Source organism: Pantherophis guttatus, chromosome 6 (assembly GCF_059756535.1).
Source record: "Pantherophis guttatus breed Tessera chromosome 6, ASM5975653v1, whole genome shotgun sequence".
NCBI lineage: Eukaryota > Metazoa > Chordata > Lepidosauria > Squamata > Colubridae > Pantherophis > Pantherophis guttatus.
In genome coordinates this window covers 103,275,024-103,292,371 of record NC_142068.1, presented here as the reverse complement: position 1 = coordinate 103,292,371, position 17,348 = coordinate 103,275,024, and the positions used below count along the sequence as shown (strand labels likewise).

The window sequence follows — 17,348 nt, the reverse complement described above, 5'->3', positions numbered from 1 at the left end:
AACACCTGGTTAGACCCGTTCGCCTCACCGGGATGGCAGGTGGGAGAAACCAGAATAGGAACGAGATACGATCGGAGACGAAGTTTTCCAATTTCCTGGGCTTGAACCAGCGAGGTCTGTAAACGAAATCCGGGGCTGCTTCGGAGGATTTCGCGGATTTCACCGACTGGCTTTTACCTCCGAGGAGACACAGCCAAGCTGCGGAGGAAAAGAAAACGCTCGAAGCTCTGAGATCAAAGCGGGCGAAAATAATGTCCAGAAATGCGGGGGGGTCAGCCCTGCAGAGTCCCGCGGGGAGAAGCCCGGCTGAGGTCCTTCAGGCAGGTGGGCAGCTGGGCGATCTTGAACCCGCTCGCTGCGACGGATGGGAGCCTGCTCCCTCTTCTCTGAGGCCCTCCGTGAAACGGAGAAGATTAAAAAGAAGAAGGAAAAATAAATAAACCAGAAACGGTCTTGGAAACTCTCCGGTCAGAGACAGACAACTGTGGGGAAGTTAAGAAATCCTGGATCACGGTCCCCTAAAATCCACAGCTTCGGGCTGATAGAACTCGAGGCCCCCCAAACTTGCTTGGGGGGGGGAGGCGAATCAGGACGTGGCCACGCATAGTCTGTCGTGCGAAAAAGGGATGAAAGTGTGAAAAAGCAAGCAAGGCGTTTTGCGCAGCCCTTGGGGAGTAGCATGAAATGGACAGGCCACGCGGTGCAGTCGAGCAGGTTGATGGAAGGACGGGGCTTTGGGGAAGAAAATAGATCGGGGAGGCCTTTGGTTAGCCTGGAAATCAGAGGACGGTTTGCAACCATCCTACACAAATAGCACAAAGCACAAAGCGCGGGATCCTAAAGGGATGATAAAATACTCACCGTATATCAAGGATCCTACAGGAAGTTACCCAGAAGTAACTAAAGCTTCCATCTAATAAGTAGCTGTCTAAACTTTGGGGAAATAAACGAGAGAAATTACAGACCTGCATTCTACACATAGTTTGTGAACGTAACTGAATCTGTCTAACGGGGTGTGGCAGCGACCTATTAGAAACAATTCTTGAAAAATTCTACTGCCTTCCAATCATGATTAAAACAAATAAACAAACAAATGAATAAATAGAAAACCCCAAACGGAGCTGATCTTAAGAGAGACTCATTCCAAACCAAAATAAAAACTAAGCCAGGATGAGCCAACTCAGTTAAAATATTTGTAAGAAGAGCAGATTTCATGCTTGGGATTTGTTTATTAATGACAGTGGATTTTTTTTTTTTAAATTATCTTTTATTGGTGTGTGTGTGCGCGTGCGTGCGTGTGTCCCTTTTGTAGCTTTTTTTTCTGGGAAGGATTACATTATTGTATCTGTTGTTTCAGAAATAATTCATTAACTAGCTGGATATCCCAAAATGCTGATCCCCCCCCCCCAGGAATGGACATAAAAGTGCTAAGAAGCTACCTGCCTGCTATTTGCAACTGGAAGTTATAGATTTTTAAAAACTTAAACATTAAGTTGTTGAGTGATCAAAATAGACTGAAATTGTTGATCTTACACAGTTTTCCGGGAAAATACTCAGCGTATACAGTAGGTAGAGGGATGACTTCTGGGTAGATACTCAGATTTGACTTTCATCTGTATATTTTCTTTGTGTATTTAGGATTCATCTTAACGTGCACACAATAAAACCAAGACAAATATTCCCTGGAACGTTATTTATTCACACCCATATGAATGTAACAGTTTCAGTCTAAAACATAGTATGGCATATTTCATTGACGAGTAGCAGCACAATAGGAAATAAATAAATGAATAAATAAATAAATAAAAATAAAAAAGAGGTTACCATTTTGTCTTGTTTTTTTCTCCTCCAGGAGGAAAAAAATAACATAACATAATTTCCACTGCTGGCATTAAGACGTGAATCCGATGGAAAAATTCCAGGTAGAGATCTGTCTATAAATGTACAATATTTACGGAGACCCTGGATGTGTATTTTTGAAGCATCTGGTAAAGGTGAAGCTGGTTCACACAGGCATAACTGCAATATCTCGAGTGAGAAGATGCCCAGATCTAATGTCCCAGACAGAACACTCAGATCATGTCACACATGCACAGCAGACATGGGAGGAACAGGGCATGTGCAACTCGTGGCTTCCGCCTTAACTATATTTTAATCAAGTATAGATAAAGTGTGGCTTTGGAACTGGGAATAAAAACAAAGAAAAATGAAACCAACCAAACCGATGCATCAAAGGATACATACATGCACGTGTGAACCAGTCTTAAGTCACACACAACACTGCTGCCCCCAAACCTTTGGCAGAACCGCAGAAAGCATGGGAGGTCTACATTTCTTGTAACAAGAAAGGACCAATACATCTATGCAATTATACTATTTGGGGATAGACAGTTTTAATCTCAATAGACTGGTTTAAGTCCTAACTTGAGACGGAGATGGGGGGGGGGAGAGACAGAGAGAGAGAGACAGAGACAGAGACAGAGAGAGAGGGAGAGAGAGGAAGAAGACTGTCGTATTTAGAGAAAGGTTAATGTGTAGCACATAGGAGATATGGAGACAATAGCTGAGACACTGTCCCTCTTCCAACTCTACCAAGCCCTAAGTATAGTCGTAGTCTGAGGAATCATCCTCAAAAGCCCCTTTAAAGTCTCTTTGATAAGGATCTACACTATTCTCTTCAAAATCCCCCACCGGGTGGAGGTTTCTACCCTTGGCTTTGCGTTCTTCCATCTTGATGGTATCATAGAGTCCTTTGGGCTCCTCGTCAAGAAGGATGTTCCTCTCCGAGTGGGAGGGCTTCATCTGGCAAATGTTTTTGAGAGCCAGCAGGACCGGGGAATAGAGGACATTGACCAGGCCCATGCCCAAGCTGAGTTGGGTGAAGCCAAAAGAGTGGACAATCTCTCCGGCCACGATGGGCCCCAGGGCGTAGGCCACGGAATAGGAGATGTCGGCGATGGCATAGACGCTGCCGTAGACGGACACATGGCGCACATCGACCAAGAAGGCGAGGGTGGGCAGAAGGGCCGTGTCCACCAGGGCAATGCCGAAGCAGATGCCACACAAGGGAACCATCAGTTGTCCGAAGTTCCGGCAAGCAGGCACCACGCAGGAGCTGGCCCCGATGATGACCATGCCCAGCGCCCCGTAAAACCACTGCAGGTGGGGATACTTGTCCGCCAGTTTGATGGTGACGAAGACGCCCAGGATGTGGGGGAAGAAGGCCGGCAGCCACGCCAGCCCCATCTCCCACTCGCTGGCCTTCATGGTGCTGTTCATCCAGACGGCGATGGTGGGCTCCAGGAAGGCCAGGGGCACGTTGCAGGTGGTGAGGGCCCCGGCCACCACCGCGATGTAGGGGTCGAGCATGAGCCGGTGGATGGGGGTGCCCACCGGCATGTTCTCCCGGGCCCTGCGGGCGAAGGGCTTGAGGGCCACCAGCAGCAGCAGGGCGTCCAGGAGGGAGACGAAGGCCAGCACCAGGAAGGGCGTCTGCTTGCGGGCGAACCGGTAGAGGATGCCGCCGAAGGGGGGCGCCACCAGGCTGCCGAAGGAGATGAAGGCCAGCGCCAGGCCCAGGGCGCGCGTGCGCTCCGACTCCTCCGGGTACTTGTCCGCGATGAGGGCCACCCCGGAGGTGTCGGCGAAGGCCGAGCCCAGCCCCTGCAGGCTGCGCGCCACGAAGAGCGTGGCGTAGTTCTCGGCGAAGGCGAAGATGAGCGTGGAGAGGAACATGACCAGCAGCCCGATCAGCAGCGGCAGGACGTAGCCCACGCGGTCGATGAAGGTGCCGGTCAGCGGGTTGACCAGCAGCTGCAGGAGCGCCTTGGAGGCGAAGAGCACGCCGATCTTCAGGTCCCGGTTGTCGGGCGGCGGCGGCGGCGGCGGCAGCAGCAGCCCCGGGCTCTGGGTGGCGTTGCCGGCGCCGCTGACGTTGCCGGCCGGGCTCTGCCGCGCCGACGGCGCCTCCCCGCCGCCCATGGTGGCCAGGTAGTGCGGGATGATGGGCACGATGACCATGTAGAGCATGTTGTCCAGCAGCAGCGCCACGCAGACGATGGCCAGCAGGAGGCGCCGCTGGCGGTGAGCCTCCTGCAGGGCGCTGCCCAGAGCCTTGGCCCGCAGCCCCACCGCCTCCGACAGCTGCTCCACCGCCCGGCGGGCACCCGCCGAGCCGCCGGCCGCCTCCTGCATCCTGCCGCCTGCGACTGCCGGGCCAGGGACGCTAGAGGGGCATGGAGGGCGGGCGCGCGAGCTTCTCGGTGCCGCTTGCCCGGCCGTCCAGCCCGCGCCGCCCGCACCTCTCGCCGCCTTTCTCGGGCTGTGCAGAAGCGCTGCGCCGCCCCTCCGTCGCCGCGCTTCGGGTGCGGGCCCACTGCGCTCCCGTAGGGCGCTTCCCTCCCGCCTGCCTGCCTGCCTGCCTGCCTTCTCGGCGCCAGGTGGAGGTCGGGGCCCGCTCCGTCTGTCCCGGCTCGGCTCCGGCGTGCGTGGCGGGCTGCCGCTGGATCGCCTTCTCGGCCGCCCTGAGCCTCGCTCTCTCCGGTGGGGCTCCGCTAGCCGGCGGGCGAGGGCAAGCGAGGGGGGCTGCCCGTCAATCGGCCCGGCGGCGCGAGGTTGGCCAGCCCGCCTCTCTTGCCTTGCCGGGTCGGTTCAGAGGAGCGCGGCTGGCCGGGATCCTCCTGTCCGCAGCATCGCTCAGGCTGGCTTGGACGGAGCGCCCCGAGGCGCAGCCTGCGCGGCTGGGGAAAAGCTGCCTCTCGCTGCCATCGGCGCGGGGGAAAGTTGCGGGCTCTTCTCCTTTTCCCCTCCGTCCCTCCCCACGCGCGCTGGCTCCCCTCCTCCTCCCCCCTTCGATGACGCAGAACGAAGCCCCCCTCCCGAGCGGTCGCTGGCCCGGCTGCCTCTCATTCGGCTAATTTAACACATGGAGGACTCGGAGCCAATGGCTGCCTCCAAGGAGCCCCCGGGGGCCAGCGGGCGGGCGAGGCCGCACCTGGAGTCTGGAGCGGCTGGGCTGAGCCGGCTGGCGGGACACGGCTGGGCTTGAGAAAGCCGGGCAGTCTGGAAAGGTGTAAGATGGAGACGGAAGTCCCTCGGCCCAGTTCCCCCCTTCCCAGTCTAGGAGGGCTGGCAGCCTGAGAGCGCAGGAGGCTGGGGAAGGACCCCATGAAAGGAAGGAGCTCTTTCTCTAAAGCCAAGGGTGAGGGGTCCTGGGGGGTCTTGGAGCCTGGTGGTTTCCTTGCAGACCTTCTCATGACTGAAACTACGGAACTAGCACTGATGATGCTACCTACTTTGGATCATGAAACGTCTGCCAGAAAACCACCAGGCTCCAAGACCCCCCCAGGACCCCTCATGTCAGCCCTGAGCTACAAATATTCTCCTTTAAAGAAACAAAATGTCTCCTTCCGCTGCTGGCTGAGTTGAAGTGCTTCGCATCCAGCTGTGAACTGGCATACATAGAATCCTAGGGCTGGAAGGGAGCTTGGAGGTCTTCCAGTCCAACCCCCTTTTCAAGGCAGGAGCCTTGTACCATCCTGGTCAAATAGTTGTCCGGTCTCTTCTTGAAAACCTCCAGCGATGCAGCAGCCACAACTCTGGGAGAAGAGGCTGTTCTGTGGAGACTGTAGAGATTCTCCGTCATCCATGGTTGTCCCAAAGGTGCTTTTTCAGGAGGCAACTGGACTTTCTGGTTTTTCCTTTTGAAGACGTTTCGTTTCTCATCCAAGAAGCTTCTTCAACTCTGACAGAATAGTTCCATTGATTGATTGTTCTCACTGTCTCAGTGAGGGATCAGTTCTCACTGATTGTCCTCGTGTTCTCATGGGAAATTCCTCCTGATGTCCACTTGGATTCTGCTGCTATGCGGATGTCTCTCCTCTCCTGGTTCTCTTCCCAGTCCCTTGAGGTCTCTCCAGGCCAAGGAGAGAGAAGGCCTAACTGATTTTAGATACCTCCAGGATCCCAGGAGACCCTACTTTAAACCCGGAATAGCTAAAAGTCACCGGAGGGCTTTCCGGGTTGGGGAAGAGGGAAGGAAGGGAATTGTCCTGAGGTCATGGCTGAAAAGAGAGGCCGGCTGATCTGGGATAAGTTGTGTCCTGGCTCAAAATTCAGCTTGAATTTGCTAACTGAAAGGAGGTGAGGACCCCAGTTTGAATAGCTTTCTAAAGGGAAACCTGAGAAAGTCACCAGAAGTGTGGAATTGATAGCAGCCTGCCTTAAAGGGCAGCTGTGTCAGGAAGTGGTAGGTTTATGGCTTTCCTGGAAACCTCTAGAGCAGTGGTTCTCAACCTGTGGGTCGCGACCCCTTTGGGGGTCGAATGACCCTTTCACAGGGGTCGCCTAAGACCATCGGAAAACACATATTTTCAATGGTTTTAGGAATAATTTTATGGCTGGGGGTCACCACAACATGAGGAACTGTATTAAAGGGTCGCGGCATTAGGAAGGTTGAGAACCACTGCTCTAGAGACTCAGCTAATCCAGCGGAGCTCTTCTGGTACCCTCATTGAACGAATGTTCCATTTGTGTGCTGGAGGCAGGGGTGGACTGTACAAACAACCACACTTTTCAAAAAAGCCCACCCTGTGCTACTGGATTGCTAGTTCCTTCCTGCTTTCTGCCTTTTGGATTTCATTTGCGGGGGGGGGGGGAGGGGGGAGGGGTGACACATGGCAAGGAGTGTCATTGGTTAGCTCAGATGAGTTGGCTGAATTTCATGGGTCATTGAGAAGCATTTCAGATGTTGGGCATGCCCCATAGACAATCATAATCTGTCCCATTAAAGGAGTAGAGGTTTTCTGTTATACTACTTTAAGAAGCTAGTACATGAAAATTGTGTGCTCCATCACTGGAGGCTTTTAAGAAGACCCTGGACAACCACTTGTCTGGAATGGTATAGTGTCTCCTGCTTGAGTGGGGTGTTGGACTAGAAGGCCTCTCCAAGGTACCTTCCAAAACTGTTGTTCTATTATTCTGTCATTCTAAATGGATCATGACTAGGCTAGAGAGAAATTCCCTGACGATTGGCTCCAGCGTGAGTCCGAAAGCTCGGAAGACAAAACCTCTGGTCTCTGTGACCGACCCAGATTGGACCTTGCGATGTTATCGTGGGACACGTAGATTTGCCTTCATCCAGATCGTGACTGTTCCCTGTTCACATTATGTCAAGTTCCTTGAACAAATGCGAATCTCCTTGACGTTCTGACAAGACAGGCACATACTACCGTGTTTCCCCCAAAATAAGACTCTGTCTTATATTTTTGTGAACCCTGAAATAAGCACTTGGCCTTATTGCCATGAGCTCAAAAGCCCGATTGGGCTCATTATCAGGGGATGTCTTATTTTGGGGAAAACATGGTAGTAGTTGTAAGAGGAGATTTACTACATGGTCCTCTTGCAATGACTCCATTCAGTTTAAATCACCAGGGTGACTTAATTCACCAGGGTGAATAGCTAAACCTCAACTAAATCTATCTGTTTATTCACGCGGTCTTTGATCCGATCCTGGAGATTTCATTTTGCATATTGAATAGTACAGATGGCAAGTCTGAGGACTGAGACTGAGGACATAATGAACTACAGAATTTGCAGCTCGGATGGGGTTGAACCAGAGAATAGTCTGGCCTGGATTTGAATGTTACTTCTGAGAATATGAATATTACATATCAATAATGCCTTTCTAGTAAATCTGTTAAACAGCAGTGCAAATAGCAGATATGAATAGTCATCTCCCAATTAAAGTACTGCTTTTTATTTTTTAAAATAGATGTTTAAGAGTGCTAGCAAGAAAAAAGAAAGCAGAAAATAAGAAAAGCAAGTGAACACCACTTAATTTTACTTCTATTGCTTTTTATGATACAACTAAATACGTAGACTAATGGTTCTTTTCAGGGTAGGGTCCTTTTTTATTGCAATTCTGTGGGGGAAAAGTCTACCGAAGACCTTAGAAGTTATTTATGAGGAAGGCTGAGTAACATTTCACTTTTATTCTCTTGTTGAATAAATCCAGCAAGAGTTTAGTGTTTCAAACTCTGCATAAACTGTTAGATTATGATCTTCTGGCTTCTGGCCTTTTCATATTTTTTGAGTATGGGTATTACACACTGTGTAACAGTCATACGGCTGTCTCATTTATCTTGAATTCCAAATAAAAATAATCGACAATCTACAAAGGAAACCAATTAAAGAAGCCCGAAAATGTTCAAGTAAGTTTTAGATTGGAAGGTTCATTTTCCAGCTTTAAAAAAAGGGAAAAGCTAAGGCTGGACAATGGTTGAAAAATTTATTTCATGGTTTCGGTATTTTGCTAGTGAATAAATTAGAGTAAGAACACGTGATAGATCTGTTAGAAAAAAAAGGGCGAATGGGTTAATTCAGGGGAATACTTTGACAAATATTGTTACAATTAGTTGTGCTTGGCTACATTATATATGGTACCTTAGCACGGAGTCCAGGCCGTCTTAATTTGCTCACACAGGCATTCTGAGGAGGCCAAAAGGAAAAAAAAATATAATTCCACTGTCAGCAGATATTGTCTGAGGTTTTAAAGCAAAATGTCTTAAGTAATTATGGTCAAATTCTGTTTTCGCAACAGGTGATTTGAGTGGCTCCATGGCTGTAGATCAACTTTACCAAATCAAACAACCAACGGATCATTTTGCATGGAAGTCAGCTCAATTAAGAGAGTCATCTGGTACCGTCCTTGCTTGAAAATCACTCGTTGGATTACAAGTTAAGGGACAGCAGAAATGTTCCAAGATGTTATTGACATCATTTTCATGAATCTATGCATTTCATGCATATGCATTTTAAATAGCATTTAAATAACTTAAAAAAAAAATAGAAAATTAGATGGCATATTTTGAAAACTAAAAAGGTGAGTGGAAGAGAATCTCTGTAGCTCAGAGTCTTTGAACTGTAGAGTCTTTGGTGCTCTCTGAGCTTGGTTGTTTTGATGCAGTCATTCCATTGCCGGAGTAGGTAACACCTTCAGAAGCATCGAAGATCTAATGAAACATCTGCGTGGAAACTCAGAAAGCACAAAGGACTATAAAGGGTGAAGTCTGAATGATTAAAATTTAGGTTCTATCTTTGAAAAGTTTGCATTCAGTTACAACAGTGTATTAGTAAATTAAATGAATGAAATAAATATATGGACATTTAAAATTTAGTGCTCATCTTTGAGATGATGTGTGTGTGTATGTGTGTGTGTTGTGTCTCCCCAAACTACACCTTCGTTTAGTATCAGTTTTCTGTCTTTTGAAAATTACATCCCCCACCCCAGTGTTTTATTGGTGATCTATATCTGCCTTATTGGTATGTATGTATTATCTATCTATCTATCTATCTATCTATCTATCTATCTATCTATCTATCTATCTATCTATCTATCTATCTATCTAACTATCTACCTACCTACCTACCTACCTACCTATCTATCCACCCACCCATCCATCCATCCATATAATCTACCCAATCTTCCAGTTAAGAGAGAGCTGGGGAAAGGTCAACCTTCAAAAGGAACTGCATAAATTCTTTCTATTTCTGTGGAAACGTCAGTTGTGGATGAAGAAATAAGAAAGAAAGAAAGAGGAAGTTTCCTCTTAATGAAGACCAAACAAGCTACGGACAGTACAGATAGTGCTTGACTTACGACCACAATTCAGCCCAAAATTTATGTTTCTAAATGAGTTTTGTCCCATTTTATGACATTTCTCACCACCTTTGAATCCTGCAGTTCTTCAATTAGTCACACTGTTGTTAAGTGAATCTGGTTTTCCCATTGATTTTCCTTGTCAGGCGGTCACAAAAGAGGATCACGAGACCCCTGGACACAGCGACCATCCTAAGGATGAACCAGTTGCCAAGTATCTGAATGTAAAAATCATGTGATTTACATGGGGATGCTGCAATGATCGTAAGTGTGAACAATGGTCGTAAGTCACTTTTTCCAGTGTCGTCGTCACTCCGAATGGTTGCTAAACAAACAGTGGTCAGTTGGTCTTCAGACAGAGGGTGACACACCTCAGAAACGTTCATCCCTGAGTGGAAGCCACGAGCACCTGCCAAAGCGCGAGAGAGGCCACCTTCCTGCTTGAGATGCACATCACGGCAGCGTTGGGCGGGAAGGGCCTCCTCTTGGCTCTGGCAGGACTGAGCGGTGGAGTCGCTGGCTCTGCTTTATCGCCATGCCGCACTAGCACCGGCATCTTGGCCCTTGGTTGATGAGGCACTCTATTTGATTAAATCCCCTCTTTTAATCAAGGCTAAAAGCCATTTCCCGTCATGTAAATGGACTCTGCCTCACTTTGGGGGGTGGGCGGAGGGGGAACAGGCTGTGTCTGGAAAACACAGAGGCTGTTTTCTTCATCTCAGGGGAACATTTGTCATCCCTATTATTAGCAAGGAGAAACAGGGTTACATTTGCTAAGAGCTTCGTAATAAATTCAGCCTTATTCAGCCAAGTCAGCTGGTTGTGCGCAAGAGACTTGCAGAGACTTTTCAATGTGAGGTCCTGGGTTGGCCCCATGGACGTTGGCTCCTGGCTATCCAAATAGTCCATGGGTCAGGAGCAGATGTAGGGCTGGGGCTGTGCTGGGGTCTCTTGCAAAGTATGTAGTGAGAAGGGTCTTGTTCTTTAATGCCTCTTTGCTTGTCTGCTTGATGACAAAGTTAGCCGTTCAGTCATGTCCGACTCTTGGAGATTTTATGGGTCAGATTTCGCCACGTCTTCCAATCTTGCACGACTTCTTTGAGTTTTTCTGTGTCCTGGTTGGTGTCAACTTTGATGGTGTCCAGCCACTCTGTTCTTTGGTGGCCCGGTTTCCTTTCATTGCTAACGCTTGTCTGCTTATTCTTGGCCTATTTCTCCCGGGGTGCAGCTTGTCTTTCAGCTTGTCTCATTGTGTTCGTCCCACCCAGCCAGAGATCTACACAGCCCTTCCTGCCTTGACTCTTAATGCTTACAGCCTACCTTGTCCACTTCTCTCTCTCTCCCTTCTTTACAGCACTGATTCATCTGGAATGGTCCTGTCCAGTAGGCTCATCCTGCAAAAGAACTCGGTATTTCCTAAGGCTGCCCCCTTATAGCCCAGGTGTTGTGGATTGCCTCTGTCTACATGCAGAAATTAGTTCTGCCCTGTTGCTGACCATTTCCCAGTAGCTGGAGGAGCTGGGGTCCTTCTGAAAGCTTTGGGCGATTAGTTGGTCACATGGAATGAGAGAATGACCTTGGGAGACAGGAGGAGGAGCCGCAGTCCGGTCAACCATCATGCATCTTGACTGAACTACTTTGAAGGAGTATCTGTTGGTGATGGTCTCTGTTTTGGCTGTGGCATCATGCCTTCAGTCATAGCTTTATAGTTTTGGTTTTATTCCCGTAGATAATTTTTATTTTATCTGCTGGATTTATCATGGACATTGAACATGTATCTTTTGCTGTGTTACTAATCACTGGAAGCTTTTATGAAATATAATAATATATAGGAAGGATGACTCGAGATAAACAAACCATTTGTCCTCCCGGAAATATCCAGGCAGAGATGTGAATTGTCCCCTGTCTCTTTTTTATTTTCTTGATTTGGGGAGCTATGGTTGGAGGGCAGCCTTCCTGGTCAGGAGGAGGGTTCAAGTAGGGAATTAGCCTGGACTCGTTACACAAGAAGGCAAGGCCTAACCTCCACTGAATGCCTTTCAGCCTTATGTGGTCTTTCCAGGTGGAATCTGCAAGTCTGGGAAGATTCCTGTGGAATAGGCATGGAGCAATAAAGTACCTACTTCGAACTATGGGTCTGGTTGCTTGTACCTGACAGGTAGAGTAAGATATAGCTAATGAGGTGCTTGGAGGCTCAACCTAGGGCCAGTTAAAAGGAAACTCTTAGTGGTTTGTAGTTTAAGTCTGAATAGGGGAGAAAGATCCTTAATTCCTCTTTACATCGTGACCAGAACACAGTTTTCAAGAAGTTCATAACTGTGATCGGACTCTAACAGGGGTAACCCGAGCTTTAAGAAAGCAAGACAGGCCTGTGAGATTGCCAACTACAGGCAGTCCTCGACTTACGACCACAATTGAGCCCAGAATTTTTGTTGTTTAAGTGAGACATTTGTTAAATGAATTTTGCCCCATTTTATGACCTTTCTTACCATGGTTGTTAAGTGAATCACTGCAGTTGTAAAGTTAGTCACCTGGTTGAATCTGGTTTCCCCGTTGACTTTGCTTGTCAGAAGGTCGCAAAAGGGGATCACATGACCTTGGGACACAGCAGTGGTCATAAATACAAACCAGTTGTTCAGCCTCTGAATTTTGATGTCATGCTTATGGGGATGCTGAAGAGGTCGTAACTGAAAAGCGAGCAGAAATCACCCTTTTCAGTGCTGTTGTAACTTTGAACGGTCACTGAATGAAGTGTTCTAAGTCAAGGACTCCCTGTACGTGTTCGAGAACAGGTTTGGGCTTTGGAGAGGAGCACAACAGGCAAATGATCATACGTAGCTTACTCATCAGGTGACTCGCCTTCTGCTAAGGCTCCGAGTCTGAGAGCAGGGAGCTGTTGCCAGGAAAATAAGGTTAAGGTCTTAAGGAAGGCTCATTGCCTTAATAGCTTCTGGAATCAGTGGTTTTAAGAAAGATTTCATCCTCTTTAAGAGTTTGGCAGTACTCGACGGCTTTCTTGTCAGAGTGTACTTTTCCTTCCTCAAGAAGACTTGGATAAGGTCTTCTCTCCCCCCCCCCAAGTGGGAGGTGAGGGGGTGGAGAAAGAGAAGTATATTCAAAATACTTGTGCCAGGAGCTCTCAGTTGGAGGGAAATGAGAAAATGGAAACCAAGAGTGGAATGGGAACTCTGTGGTCAAAAATAAAGGAAAAAAAATCTATGCCTGTTTTCTCAGAGATAATGTTTTCTGTGTTCAGTGGGTCTCATTGTTTGGTGAGAATAAGTGTAGTCTTTTGAATTTCCATATTTCTGATTTGGCAAATAAAAAGTACAAGCCTGTAGAAGTTAGCTCGGATGTAAAGCTCCAGAGATCAATAGCAGGAAGTCTGGTTAGAAATGCACCCTTAATATTCCTGGGTTCTCCCAGACTCTAGCAGAAGAAAACAAAACTTCACATGTCTTAAAAGGCAAATAGAGATAGATTCTAACTCTTTCCTCCTGAGGAAAAAAAAAAAAAAGAGCACGCTTTAAAATTATTTTGAACTAGTTGCTTTTAATTAAACCATGGAAGTAAGATTGCTCTCTGAAACTCCATGGATCCCAGCTGGTGATGAGCAGACTTGATGGGATCGTCACAGAGAGAATGTGGTACCGTTTCCAACAGCCAGGTTTTCAAAAAGTCATTTGGACAAGGCCACTGAGGGTCAGTCAGCAGGTGCTCAGGCAATTCACCAGTGAAGAAAATTAGGTGAAACTTACACATGTGTGAATCTGACTGCTGTGACAATTGACCAGCCGACCCACTAAAAATCTGATGGAAATCAATCGTGTTGATCCACAGACAGCGATTAGTTGATTGGACCACATTAACGAGATGAATAGGGAAGGTTTATTCTTAGTTTCTTCTCTGAATCCATCCCACTCGAGACACTCAATGCCGGATCTGAGCATCGAAGAAGCAGACACTGACGTAGTTCTCTGTTTTGACCTCTCTTGAATAACCAGGTATTTACTGACCTCTAGAACCATGGATTAATATCTTGGAGATCGCCATAATTCAAATGGAAGGCACTTAAGGTACATGGCGTGTCCAGTGGGAAATCAGGCTGAGAGACAATTAAAAGAATTAACAGGATTGCCAGGATCAATAAAATTATATTAATATATAGATTGGTGTGCTAAGGGGAAGTGGCAGGAAAGAATTTTGAATTCTGTTTTTTTTAGTTCCTTTAGATCCCTTGTGGCAATAAATTTGACTTTCAAAGACTAATTGGCAACAAAAATTGAATCACTTTGGGTGCACAAATTGATGTATGCTGCTCAGAAATGAAACAGAAGATTATGTGGGATAAACTATGTCCTTTTTTTTAATAATAATTTTTATTAAACAGTTTTTTAAAAAATAACAAACAAACAAAAACAGATATTTACATCTTCTTTTCAACATCTTCGCATCAGTAATCCATATGTATACATTTTCTCTTTCTTATCTTTATCTTTTATACATATATTTCTAATATATCATATATATATATATATTCTCTTAATCTAAATATTTTATTTAACATAAACGGGTACCTAGTTTCCTTTCCACAATTTTTATCTTCCCATTTGTTTCCATATTCCTCCACCTAATTTAACCATTGTTTAATTTTCTTTTGTCCCCCCCTTTCTCCCCCCCGTTTCTCCTCCAACCATTTATACCATTTCTCCCAGACTAAGTAGTAGTCTGTTTCATCTTTTTCTTGTATCTCCTTTGTGAGCTTATCCATTTCCACACAACTCCATAATTTTTCTAATCCCCTTGTCTTCTGATGGTATGTCATTGTTTTTTCAGTTTTGGGTGAAAACTATTTGTGCTGCTGTAATTATGTGAATAATTAAGTATCTTATTTCTTTTTCATATGACCCAGTAATTATTCCCTGTAAGAAAGTTTCTGGCCTCATTTCTATTTGTTGATTTATAATAAGTTCCTTTTTGATGTTTACATTTCCAACATAGCGGGGAGGTATGAACTATGTCCTTAACAGTAAGATCCTTCCTTCCTTCCTTCCTTCCTTCCTTCCTTCCTTCCTTCCTTCCTTCCTTCCTTCCTTCCTTCCTTCCTTCCTTCCTTCCTTCTCCCCCCTCCTCCTACTTCACATCTCCATTTCCTATCCTCATTTCCCCAGGGATAGGCTCAGCTCATCCTTTCTCCCAATTTACAGCCCAGAAACTGGAAATGAGATGGATTCATCCATTCATCCATCCATCCCCCAACTCACAGTGTAAGAGATGCATTGTGTTTTTAGATGGATTAATTTAAAGAGTGGGCTACTCCAAGTATTGTCTTTCATGTCTGAAGTGTGTGTGGGTTTGTGTGTGTGTGTAAATAACCCATCAGTGAGCTAGGACTGAGTTTCAGTCCAATGATGTTTTACATGAAATGGCAAATCCACATTTGTTACCAGACATAATGATCAGAAGTATCATCACGAGAAGCAACTTCAGCACCAGTAACTAGTGGACAGCACATCAAAAAAAAAAAAAAAAAAAAAAGCTCCAGAATGATCTGTAGTGAACCATTGCCACCTAGCGGTAGATAATATAATTGCAGATAAATCCATGTTACCCTTGTCACATATAAAAACAAGCAAAATACCTGTATGCAATTTTTTTTTAAATATAGCTCATTTAAAAGTCCTTGAATATCACAGTGTACATTATTAGGTCATTTGGTTTCTTTGCCCTGATAATCTTTAATATCAATTGACTTATACCTTATTTTCAAATATGTGTGTTGAATTTTATATTCAGTTAAACGCAGATACACAGAACATTTCTGCCATTGTCTACAAATGAGCCTGGTTTTTTTGAAATTTTAAGTGTTTATCCAAAATAAGCATTTAGCCTTACCTATATTTTATAAATATGTTGCATGCATTGTTCGGTAACATACAGTATTGATGGGCAATGAATTACAAAACAATTATTCTCAGATATTATATTTTTCAAAATGTAAAGCATCTTTTTTTTTAATTGAAAAAGTTTTCAAATACAAAATTTCCCCCCCTTTTTCCCCCCTCCCCCTCCCTAACCCCCCCTCCCCCCTGTCCCCCCCTGTGACTTCTTCATAACAAAAAACCTAATTCATAACAGATTACTTACCCCCTCCTCTAAATACTGACCTTTACTTACTAAAAATATTATTAATATTATAACATCCCCCTTTATCCATACATTTCAAGAAAGGAATAAAAAAAAAAAAGACATTATACTATAACATTGTATAATAACTTCTAATTTAGCAAAATAGTATTATAACTCCCAATTTGGCAATAATCTACCCCTTTTCTCCTCTCCCAAGCTTGTATCTATATATTATTACAACAATTCAAAGCCACCTTCCACTTTAAAACTATACAATAAATCCTACTTTAACATTTGATCTATATATATTACTATAGCATTTCAAAGCGGCCCTCCCCGTAAAACCTAATTTAACATTTATTCCACTCTATCCATTCCCTCCACTCCCCTAAACATATCACTTAAAAATCCCTTTTCTTAAACTAATCAGTCTGCAAACTAGCTTATTCACCCACTGTCCTGCAAAATTATCATACACAACAATTCTTAATATCTTTAATTCATTGCCCACTCTACTTAAAAATATATGTATATATATTCCATTATATCTAAGTAAAAAAGAAAAGACAATAACTTTAAATTTATAATCCATATGATATCTTCTTTAAAGTCTTTCCACTGGATTATTAAAACCATCATCCATAATAGGGTAACATAGCTTGCTGATGCAACAGTATATTCAAAATCTTCAATCATATCTACCCCCATCAGTAGTAAATATCCTCTTATATATATGAAAGTAAAAACAACCACCCGAGTGACATTATAGTTATATTCCATGTAGTAATAATTGTGGCTTTCATCAGGATTATTAATTCCCATCATCATAGTGGGTAACAACCAGATCTTCTGCATGCCCCAGTATGACTCTTTTGCCTTATAATTCAAGATAATTATAATATAGTTATCAGCACGAAAAGGAGTTCCAAAGTAGATAATTAAAATCCATCAGTTGAGGCTCTTTTCACATCCCAAAATTACGGCAATGCAGAGGCCTGTCACCATCCTCAGGATAATATTGACCAATACGTCGCCTCCTCTATATTTTCACATACTCATTCATTTTTAAAGTCACTGGCTTCACTGTTGCTTGATTTAGAAATTTCTATTTTTATGCAACCTATTTCTTTTTTTCTTTTCTTTTTGCGGGTTTGATTTCCATCCTGGTTTCCTTTCTACAGATTGTGTATCAACTAGTCGGTTTTGATTCTGCTCTGTAGATTGATCTTGTTGGTTTTGTTTTTGTGTCTCATCTTTCTTTTTTGCCCCTTGTATATCCCCTAATTGGTTTCCGTGCTTGTCCTTGAGTTGATAGGTCATCACATTACAGTCAGATGCCACTTCTCTCCGATTTGTAAATAATCCAGCTGGGGTATCCGAAAAATCCAAAGGCAGTTTATCTGGTACAGTCTCTGTAGCTCGATATTTTCCCTTTATTTCCAACTCCTTCTGCTTATCCTGTATTATACCTGAAGACGTTAAGTTCATTTTCAATCTGTTTTGATAAAATTCTTCCGCTCTTTCAACAGTATTTAACTGGTATCTTTCTCCTTGATATCGC

The 17,348-nt window shown here is 45.0% G+C and overlaps 1 protein-coding gene across 1 annotated transcript; it reads right to left on the bottom strand.

The window, feature by feature from the left end:
- Positions 1 to 1,678: 1,678 nt before the first annotated feature.
- SLC18A3 (solute carrier family 18 member A3) lies at positions 1,679 to 4,771 on the bottom strand. Its single transcript, XM_034434754.2, has one exon. The coding sequence runs from the start codon at positions 4,192 to 4,194 to the stop codon at positions 2,599 to 2,601; it is 1,596 nt and encodes a 531-aa protein (XP_034290645.2). The 5' UTR covers positions 4,195 to 4,771; the 3' UTR covers positions 1,679 to 2,598.
- Positions 4,772 to 17,348: the final 12,577 nt, after the last annotated feature.